We start from the raw sequence: 11,547 nt of genomic DNA, 5'->3' as shown, positions 1-11,547 counted from the left end.
TTGCTACACGTGCAATGATTTGCTTAGATCCAGAAGTGCTGCGTTAGACTTTTTTCTATATGGCTAGATAAGTGGTACTATATTAAGCTGTTCTTCTTAGTTTTAGCATTTAGTTCAACTTTTAAACTTCAGAATAACATTCAACAATTATAAAATAAAAACTGTCCATTTCTCTTTTTTGGTTCACAATGAGAAGAAAAAATTATATGTATACACATACGTACTTATACACATGTATATACCTAGAAACTCACACTTTTATTTTTCAGTGTATTACAGCAGTTCAACAGGACCACTTTTCAATTCCCTTCTAGGCTACTTCTCTCAATGTTCCTGCTGCAGCCTGCACTGTGAAGGCTGCAATAGAAATCTGTCTCTTCACTTCTGCCCAGGCCTTGGAAGGGTCAGCTTTGCTTTTAATATCAAAGAGAGCGTCGTAAATTCCTGGGAATGACTCCCCTGCATACTTATTGTGGCTACTTGGAGCATAGATGATGTGCCTGTAAGTAAAATAGTTTTCTATTAATTAGCTGCATGAACAATATACAAGAGAAAAGCAAGAGCACTCTGCAATCCTGGATAATCCTAATTTATAATATATAATCCACTTGTCAATTGAACTTCCAAGTTCAAGAGTCTCAAAAACTAGTCTATAATATTCCAGTATGTATTATATTTTCATGTTAAACAAATAATTCAAAGTGATTCTGAGCTATAATGCTAACAATGACAGTAATAGCTGTTTACCTAGCACTAATCATGCATGGTGTTAAAAGAGTAACTTATTTAAAAAGAAAAGAATTACAGAAGTTCTAAAGCTTGATCTTTGCTTTTTTTTGTAGTTCTGGTGATTAAACACAGGTGTGGGCATGCTAGCCAAGAATTCTACCACTGAGCTGAATACAGCATTTTAAAAAATTCTTAATAATAAATTTTACAAAGTTAATATTAATACTTCACAAGGGAGGAAACTGAGCTCTGAGAGCTTAAATGATTAAATGATTTGCTGCAATGAGCACTGCAAGTAAGTATTGACTTCATCTGCCCCTTGAATTACACTACTGTGATTGTTAAGTCCTATTTGCAATCTGCCAACTTACTACTGAATTTTATCTCCTCTTTGACAAAGGCATCTTATTACATTACAGTGCTTATCTGAAAGCGTGAAGAACCATAAAAAACAAATGTGTTACATCCCACACGATCTAGGTAGAAGACTGGTGTACGGAAGGGGCTAGGCAGTTCACGTACCCACCCTGGAAGAGGACAAGGGCCTGAGTAAAACGGTGAAGCAGCACAGCACAGGAATGCTGCTGTTAGCAAACCAGTCACCACATTAGGATGAGGCCTCACCCCCAGTGCCGCCTTTTGGTACGCCCTACATGGGAACATGGAGCTGTTTCTGGCTGTTCAATGCTCTAACTAATTTTGCAGTACTTAGTATGATCTGTCAGATATAAGTATGCTTGTAAAAATTTAAGGGGGAAAACCTTAAAAGTCAGCATGACAGCATTATATTATATATATTAACAAATACATATTTCACATTACACATATCCATATACAGATTTATTGTTATATTTACAAATATATTTAAAACAGGAGAAGGAATAATACTAACATATAAAAATGATTTAATATTTGGCTGATGGGATTAGGGAAATTTTTGTTTCCTGCTGAGTCTTTCTGAGTCTTCTAAATTTCCTAAAAAAATTCTTTTGTAATCTGAGATTTACAAATGCTAGAAAGATATGTGTCCATATACAGATTTATTGTTATATTTACAAATATATTTAAAACAGGAGAAGGAATAATACTAACATATAAAAATGATTTAATATTTGGCTGATGGGATTAGGGAAATTTTTGTTTCCTGCTGAGTCTTTCTGAGTCTTCTAAATTTCCTAAAAAAATTCTTTTGTAATCTGAGATTTACAAATGCTAGAAAGATATGTGTGTTATCCAGAGTACTAAAACATTTTTAAATGAAACTAGAATAAAGAGTCCTATTTTTTCTTACCTGTAGAAAGGCCTCTCTGGTAACCCTAAAGGATCAATGAATGCTCTTTCTAGAAACATCAGTTGATCATTCATAATTCTCAATAACATTGGGCTAAAAAGGAAATAAATATAATGAGTACAACTTCATGAAAATTTATGTACTACCCAGTAAACTAAAAAAATCAGCAAAAATAACAATAGCATATATATCTCATGTTTTAGTTGTTTTATTTATTTATTTTTTGAGAAAGGGTCTCACTGTGTAGTTGAGACTGACCTGGAGCTCACTATGTAGCACAGGCTAGTCTTGAACTCACAGCAATCCTCCTGCCTCAGCCTCCCAAGTGCTGGGATTACAGGTATGCACCACCATGCCTGGCATGATCCTATTTTTTAAATACTGTAAAATACTACTGTCACAGGCTTATGAAAAAGAGATTTGGCAGTGGAAAATATAGTATATTTTATGTATACTGAAATGAAAATTGATAAACCCAGGTATATAAGAGATCCTGATAATCTCATAGGAAATATTAATACTGAAATGAGCTAATCCCATTAGTAAGAGATATTATGTGAGGTTCCTGGCAAGTTATAAATACTTCACAAATGACAAACAGTAATATTCTTCTTCTTAAACATATGTCTGTCATGAATATAAGCCATGGCATTTACTTAATCCTTTCAACAATATTCACGTATTCAAACATTCCCACAGAGCTCAGTCACAATTCCAAAGGCTGATGGTAAAGTTGTTATTATACTAAAAATGATTCAGTATAATTGAAAATTTGTCAACTGACCTTTGTCAAAAAAATCTATCAAATTCAATATACCAACTCTGCATTATAAATGGGAAATAATCATTAAAATAAGGCATATCTGTATTCATTAGTTATATCTTAATTTTTGTGTTAGTTTTAGTAATAGCTCACAGTGATCACCTACTGTTCCTAAGGTTTACACAATGAGTTATTTTTAATTTTCAGAACAATCCTACAAGTTGAACAGGGTAGTAGCTCCACTTCATAAATAGCAAGGGATGAATTGTTATTCAACTTGCCCAAGTTTACAAACATAAGGTCTTAGAGTAAAATAGCAGGTAAATATCCCCTTTTAAATTGCACTATGTTGACAAAAGAAAAATATAAATAACTAAAGACCTTACAATTTAGATTTGAACTACTCACAATTTAATTTAGATTCTTTCTTTTTCTGTCAAGACAGAGTCTCCTTATGAATGCCAGGTTGGCCTTGCCACAGTAATCCTCCTGCCTCAGCCTCTCAAGTGAGGGTTTTTTTGTTTTTGTTTGTTTTTTTTTTTTTTTGGTACTAGAAATTGAACTTGGGACCTTGCACTTGCAAGGCAGGCAGCAGAACCACTAAGCTAAATCCCCAGCCCTTCAAGTGAGCTATTTTTAACAATTATTTATTTAGCATCATTTACCAGTTTTGGTAATTGTATAAAAGAGGCAAAGACTATCTGTTACCAGTTCCAATAAACAAAAGAGAAAATTGAATGAAAGATAATTTCAGTAAGTAGCTATAGGCTTTTTTTCCTCATTGAGTTTATTGGTACATTTTAGGTATACAGTACAGTTACATTCATCACTGGGATCTTGTACCCGTCCATGACAGATCTCCATTCTCATTTTCCCCATACCCCTGCAAACTTCCGAAGGATTGCTATACAACAAGAATTCCCATGGACACGCCTACATGGAGATACACACACACACACACACACACACACACACACACACACACACGCATCCATCTTTCTCTCTTTTACCCTCTTCCAAGGCTCCTTTCTCCCTTGCCCCTTCACATTTCTCTGTCTCTGCCTCTCTTGCTGGATTTTAAGTGCTGGCTACCACTTAAAAAATCTCTTCTGTTCCTTGTGTGGAGCAGAGTTCAATCTTGAACTACACCAGGGATGAAAGCGCTCAGGGAGGTAGAACAGGGGGCTGAGCCTCCCCAGGGGTACTTTCACTTCTCTTGGCTTAGACAGCCAGAGCTGCGTGGGGTCAGTGGGAGCCTCATGCTCCTCTCCGAGTCTTACTGCTGGGCTACAGCCTCTGCTGCCCTGGGAGTGCTGTCAAGAGTGGAGCGCCGCTGGACACAGACCTGGCTGGATCACAGGTCACTACCCTCACCCCGACAAGCCACACCTGGCAGAGTGCATCCTGGCTGCCAGTGGGAGCCCTGGAGACTCTTGGGGGACCTGAGCTTCTATGGTTACCATAGCAACCACAGACCATGTCAGCTTGTACCACCCTGACTGACTTCTCCTGTGTTGCCACATTTTTCTTTGCACCTTAAAATGATGTTCAAATTATGGTTCGTATTTATGGTCTTATACAGAATCAATCCTAAATATTTAACACTTCGAAAACTAATAGCCTCGCAGTATTTACTGTTCCGGATAGTCAAATTTGCCAGATGGGGGCAGAAATGAGCACAGTACTGTGGTATCTCGGTTCACGAATTTGAGTCTTTCCACGATTACGGTCACAGACTGATTTTTGACAAGAATCCAATCAAATCCAATAGTTAGGTTCAATGTTGACCTTATGGGAAAACTCGACTTGGTTCTTTTTCAGTCTTGTTTGAGATTAGAATCATGGAAAGAATTAAGTTCATGAGCCGAGGCATCGCTGTATTTCCATGTGGAAGTAATAACTTGAAGAGGTAGAAAAAGCTATGCTCTAGGAATAAGATAATGAGGGGCTTGATGTACAGACAGTGAAACGGCAAGAAGTAAAAGCGGAAAAAGCTGGGTGAGTTCACGTAACAGAGAACCCTCCTGGCTAAGATGCGGATGCTGCACTTCCTCCATTGGCCCTAAGGGGGCGTTACAAATCTGAGCAGTACAGCTCGCGATGGAGTTCAGATGCAGGTTTTGAAGACAAGGGCAACCTCCTACGGGACGCATACTGGCAGAGGAACACAGAAAACAGCTACAACTTGTTCGAAGACATTTTGGCAACAGAGATGTCAACTGGTATTTCCTTTTAATTTTATCTGTTATATAAACAATAAAACGCAAAACATACTTGTTTTTGTCTAAGTCTTGAAGTCTTTTGCTGAACACAGAAGCTATTTCTGTAAAATTATTTACTGCAGAAAACAGTGAGTCTGAAAGAGAAATTGAAATCATGAAAAACTAAGAACATAATTTCTAACAGCATTCTATAATTTTAATTTTAAAATCAGAATAGAGGAAGTCATACTTTTGTTTTACAAAGCATTTATATTTTAAATATTTTAATATATTAGCATCCATGAAATGGAAAAAATATTCATAGACATAAAGAGAATATTTTGTCACAGAGAATAGCTGTAAACAATAAGTGACCTAATGCACGTCACTGCATTTTAGAAATTAACGGGAACGTGCAAATAATGAATTTTCAAAGAGGAAGTGTAACATACCAAATGATACGCTGTATGTTTTCATTTCTTGTGGGTACTTCATTGAAATGTTATAGATTTTGTCAGCATACTTCTTTAGAACTACAGCATAATCCTGACAGTTGAAAGGGAGCACCACGGAATTGGCCAGTTCAAACACCATCCCTCCCCGAACCTTGGCCACAGTGAGGTGATATTTAAATGTTGGATCATAAAATTTTTCCACCAACTCATAAGTTTCATAGACACTATGATATAGTGGGTAGCTGCTGAATTTGCTTGTTTCCTACAAAAACACAACAAAATACATCTTTCATGGGACAGCTTAAAACAAAATGCCTAGCACTGTTACTTACTATCAGTATTAGTAAGACTGTTTGATTCATGACAAATAAAGATCAAACACTTGAGCACTTTAATAAGCTACATAGTAAAGGCTAATGTTTTAGTACTTTAATATATTCCAGGCTTGTACTAAGTAAACAATACATCTATATGATATAAACAATACTATTAAAAATTATTTAGTAGAGACCTGACTTCCCTTTAAGAGTATGAGAGAGAGCCAGGTGCAGTGGCATGCACCTGTACTCCTAGCACCTTGGGTAGCTGAGGAAGCAGGATCACAAGTCTGAGCCCAGCTTGCACAACAATTCTGTCTCAAAACAAAAAACAATAAAAAGGGCTGAGGGTGTATCCAGTGTAAAGTCTCTGGGTGCAATTCCCAAAATCCACACACACAAAGAATTTGAGTGATGCTGAAATGTTTAAGACCCCTCAAAAGAGACATGACAATGCTGCCTTTAAATTCAAATAATTTTTTAAAAGCCAGAAAACTGTCAGGGGTGAGTCAATAAGCATTATACAATATTATATATAGGAAAGTATGCCAACTTATTTAATAACAGAAATTCTGTAGATTAATGATACTCTGACCAGCAGTGTGCTGAATCATAGCTGTGAGGGTTTCAGTAGTGAATTCAAACTCCCACCAATGAAAGAGAAGGAATGTTCATACATGTATAAGGAAAACCAACAACATACATAAAAGTCTCATCAAGTTAAACTATGCATTGCTAATTTGTGCCTTTTGATTAGTTTTCAAGGTGATTATTTTTGTAATTGATACAAAAGAATACTTTATATAGTGGTTAGTTGAAGAGACATATTATAGAAATAGCCAGGGTTTGAATCCAGACTTTGACATTTATCACCAGGAACTTGTGGTGGTCACTTGACTTTTCTTTGCTGTAATTTTCTCATAAGGAAAATGCAGATAATATTAATATCTATTCTTATCATCACTACACATAATCCTAACATCCCCCAAGGGCAGGAGATTAAAAATTTTCTGCCTTTGAGACAGGAGAAGAATAACTAGTCCAAAGAAAAGACCTGCAGGTACTTCTTCATATTGGCTATTCTCAGTTTTCTTTGGGGGTGTGAACTATGTGGCAATTCGCCAAGAGCTAAATCTCATTCCCCTATTGCAAATATACCTAGGTGCAACAGTCTTGAATAAACTCTCCCTCTTATTTTAACAAGTAGCAGAATACTTCCTAATTAACAAAAAATGAAATATAAAAACAATACGATAAGCTACTGTTTATAAACACGAGGTAGGTATGTATCAGAAAAAGCAAAACCTGAAAGACTGCATTTGATGATCAGAAATCTAGTGTGTGGTGATCACTGAAATAAGAAAATAGTTTTTCATTATAAGCTCTTAAAGAAGTATGAGATTTTATAAACCATGTATTTATTTTACTTTGATGAAAATTAAAACTAAAACCATTAACATGAGCACATCAAGAACCCCCCACACTTTTACAAATTCCTTGTGTATTATTTCATTTATTGTTTAAATATTTGTTATTGTTTTAATGAATAGAGCTGTAATAAGAGATAAATATGCAAGTAATTTCAGGTCTTGATTGGGTTGATTCTGAATGATAGCAAGAAAAACGTAAAAAACAATTCTAAATTAAATGACTGAATATAGTGTTACCAAATAATAGAAACAACATAAAGAAGTTGAAGCTTGAGCTGGGGATGTAGCTCAGTGGTGCCTTGCCTGCTTGGCAAGCACAAGGTCCTGAGTTTGATCTCTGGTACCGCAAAGAAACACACACACACACACACACACACACACACACAAAGAAGTTGAAGCTTGTAGAAAGAAGGATTGGAGACAAGTGGCACTTAAATATGATGCTTAAAACACCATATGCAGGAACTACCCCATGTAGTATTATAACCACAAGACATCTCTCTTCTGCATTCATTCCTCTATTCTGCTATTGCATGAGCCACTTTTCACAGTAAAACTCACTTATATAGTTAAAATACATTTATAGTTTTAAAGAATTTATTGAAATAAGCTCACCCAATTTTTAGTATACCGTGCTCTGCCTGAAGCAATCCCAAGTCTTTGGAAGAACACCTCAAAATCGTTACCAGACCCCAACTTGCTAATCCTTAAGGGATAAAAGAACAGAATCATTTCAGAATAAGTTTTTCATCAAGTATAGATTAAAGATCTCCAAAACATTCACATTTATAAGAATATTAAATGGGGTATTTATTTTATGTCATATTTTAAAGAATATTCGTGAAGCTGGAAAATTTTTTCCTTCAGATTAGCTTATTCTGTGTATCATCTATCTTTGTTGTATGTTATAAAGGGAAAAGAAGCAACCTTTTTTCAAATAACTCAGAAGGAAATTCTGTTAAATCATTCAAATTACTCATACTACTGGTAACTATATTTATAAAATACTGAGATTTGTGCCTCTTCTTTTGCTGAAGTGATGCTCATATTTTTAGTAGAACATCCAAAATATTTTAACTCTATGTTAAGAAAAAAAAGATTAATAACAGAGTGGTTAGATAACAGAAATATAAGGGAATTATCACTATCTCCATTATAAGTTTTTTAATTGCATGGTGTTTAAAATATGCAGTGTGTTTAGACAGAAATTTATTACTACAAAAGACACATTGTCATTAGTACCCCTCACAATAGTCCCCCTCCTTTAGCATATTCTTATCCCATTAGCCCATCATTTTTGCCACATTCCAAAGTAGTTCTGGAAGTCCTCTTTCAAGAATATTTTTACAAGATGTGATAAAAAACAGCAAAGTGAATGCTGCAGCTGAGTACCATCCCAAAGTCATGCAAACTCTTCTCCTCATCCACCTTACTCACCATGCAAATTCTGGCTCTTCCCTGAAGTTAAAATGACTATAAAAGTAAACATTTTCAACTGACTCAAGACAGCAGTGCAACTAAAGTCACTGATTTTTAGGGATGAGGCTATATGAAGAATTACTGGGGGCTAGCTTGTGTCCCACACTCTCAAGATTGTGATCTACCTTGGGAAACAGAGAAGATATAGAAAGCTGTGTGCTTTCTGCCTGTGTGGGGGAATTCTTATAATCACAGTACTTCCATGGAAGGATAACATCTGTGAGGCATACGCAGTGTCAACGAGCTGAATCCAGTCCTGGAAGGACGACATTTGCTGAGGACAATATAAAGAAAGCTAGTTCCATGTGAACTTGGGCAAGTACCAGGGTATAGGGAAGAACCTGTTCCCTTTCACACACTACCTTAGTAATTTTTAGTCTGTTTCCTATTTTTCAAAATATCTTTTCAACCAGTATTGTTCCTTGAATGATGCACAACCTGCTTCCTCCTATACTTCTTGCTGGCTAACAAAAGTGAGTCAACCACGGAGACGTCAAGTCTGTTCACTGGAGGCAGGCTTCACTTGGTCTCCTCGCACACTGACTATTTTCTTTGTTCTTCTTTATTCCCCATCACTCCTCCCTCACAGGTATTTTAGGGTCTCATCAGACCCTGGAAACTAGTGCCTAAATAGCAGACTCCTTGAGATTTGGAGGGAAAGACCCACCTGAGTGGGACAGAGTGACACAGTTGTAGGGAAACTCTGCAGGATAATTTTGGAGATGGCTATACAATAGTGAAAGTAAGCACTAGGGATTTAGCTCAGTGGTGCCATGCCTATTTTGCAAGTGCAAGGTCCTGAGATCAATCCCTGGTACCAGAAAAAAAAAAGTGAAATTAAGCAGTAGCACCATAGAAAAGTTTTCTTAACTGGGATAATGGGGCAAAATTTGTCAGTAGAGTAGGAAAGATATGTGCAGTTACTAAAGATGGTATTAAAACAGTCCAGGGCATAGGTTAACACCCAAATCTGGGTTGGAAGAATTAAAATTTTAAAAAATACATGAGTACTTGTAAATAAATGGAATAACTAGGAACACTCCAGAGAGCACAGAATGAAAGAGCAAGAAAAACACTCCCAACTTCGGCAGCCTCAAGGCCAGTGCTTGCTTAGTGTCACCAGCGTGATGCTGCCTGCAAGCATCTAGAAGCCAAAATAGACCCAGCTGGGGGCTGCATAGTTAAAGTTGAAAAATTGTGACCATGCTCTGCCAGACATAAAGAGATTTTATAAGGAATCAAATTACAAATTTTAGCTGATTGATGAATGCTCTTTTAGTTTCCAATTTGAGTTAATGTTTAATTGGTGTGCTTAAAACATTTCTTGTACATTTTAAGTTCCTGAAGTGAAATTATAGGGTTAACTTGCTCTTCTCTCTACTGTTATTGCTAATATAAGGTTTTTGGAGAGCTATTGGCAACCAGTCAAAATCAAAATGTAACAATCTGAGAACAAAAAAATAATATATGAAAAAAGGGAGACTTAAAAATCCTAGCCAAGTTTGTTATAGGAGATTTATGGTGAGACAAAAACAAAAAACAAAGCTTTTAGCCTAGGGCTCACCTAAATACTGTTTTTGCACTTACATATTCTGATTACAAGATTCTAATTACTGATTCTAATTACAAGAGATCTCTGTTAACTACTAAGTTTTATGACTAGTCTTATTTATAGTTACTAACCTAAAAATCTGAAAGCATTATTATAATTCAAATTGGCCAAATACAGAAGAGTGTACTTCGTTTTATAAACAAAGCTTCGAGGGTATGTGTTTGCCTATCTGTCTGTGAAATCTTACATATATTTTGCTTGAACTCAACAACATTTTTCTCCTTTTTTCACCTTTTTAGGTTTTTAAAATATTTACCTATAACTTAAGTTGGCTTATAGATAAATGTCATTAGAATTAAAGACATGCTCCCTTCCCCTAGGTTGCCAGCTCATCAAAATGATGTCAAGACTGGTTTTACAAATACAATGCATGTTGTTGTCTGTATAATAACTCATAAATCTTTCATTGGTCAAAAATAATGTGTTAATTGTCATGATCTGGTTCTCATATGTCATCTAAAATTTATTAAGATGATTAAATGGGGATCCTCAGGCTTGGGGGAGACTGCTAGTCAGAACTCCATTTGGTGAATAAAGGAACAGCTGCCTGGACATATTTTCCAGACTTCACTAGGGGCACCCCAGTGGTTTCCATAACCTTGTGGGAGACATACCCCAATATGCACTGCTAAACATTATTGAGATGTGTTTACACTGGTCATTGTCAAAATGTTAAACTTTCTGTAGAAAAACATAATATTTTGTTAAAAAGATGCTCTTGGTACAAAACTAAATTAAAAGACAAAGAGTTTCATATAGCTGTGATACTCAATATTAGTAATTTCATGGTGTACAAAACGTATTCATGCTTCATGGGTATAGAGGTTATAGTGATAACCTTTTTCAGACTCAGACACCGGTAAACAGTTTTACCTCATAGAATGATAAACTGTTCCATCTTGTGCCTGCATTTGGTAAACCAAGCCTTAAAATTTGTCTGAAAAAAATCCTCAAACTTGTATCATTCATTATACGGATGACATTTTGCCAGCCACAACTACAAAGGAACAGCTACATCCTTTGTTTGCCACAGTAAAGAGGGGCTTTAAAATTATGGTCTTTGCCTGGCTCCTGACAATGTACAAACCTCTAACACTTATTTCTATTTAGTTTTCAAAAATTATTAGGAGACATTAATTAGATTTTTGCCAAAGTTAGGTATTGCCACATTATCAATTAAAACATCTCTTTAAGGGACGGGGATTTAGCTCAGCGGTTCGGTGTCCTGCCTTGCAAGGACAAGGACCCGAGTTCAATCCCCGGTACCACA

General features: G+C 36.0%; 1 protein-coding gene across 1 annotated transcript in view; it reads right to left on the bottom strand.

Annotated features, from left to right (window-relative positions):
* Nucleotides 1-211: 211 nt before the first annotated feature.
* Nucleotides 212-11,547, bottom strand: part of Folh1b (folate hydrolase 1B) — a gene marked incomplete at its 5' end in the record, with an annotated part of 57,501 nt that continues 46,165 nt past the window's right edge. Inside the window, 5 exons of the mRNA XM_010633781.3 lie at nucleotides 212-500; nucleotides 2,021-2,113; nucleotides 5,058-5,139; nucleotides 5,437-5,701; nucleotides 7,802-7,892. Coding sequence (XP_010632083.3) covers nucleotides 311-500; nucleotides 2,021-2,113; nucleotides 5,058-5,139; nucleotides 5,437-5,701; nucleotides 7,802-7,892 — 721 coding nt within the window. The remainder of the gene's footprint in view (nucleotides 501-2,020; nucleotides 2,114-5,057; nucleotides 5,140-5,436; nucleotides 5,702-7,801; nucleotides 7,893-11,547) is intronic.

The sequence above is a fragment of the Fukomys damarensis genome, unplaced genomic scaffold, assembly GCF_012274545.1.
Source record: "Fukomys damarensis isolate Sample0158 unplaced genomic scaffold, DMR_v1.0_HiC HiC_scaffold_16, whole genome shotgun sequence".
NCBI classification, from domain to species: domain Eukaryota; kingdom Metazoa; phylum Chordata; class Mammalia; order Rodentia; family Bathyergidae; genus Fukomys; species Fukomys damarensis.
Note: the sequence above shows the minus strand (reverse complement) of the source record. Positions and strands in the feature narration are given on the sequence as shown.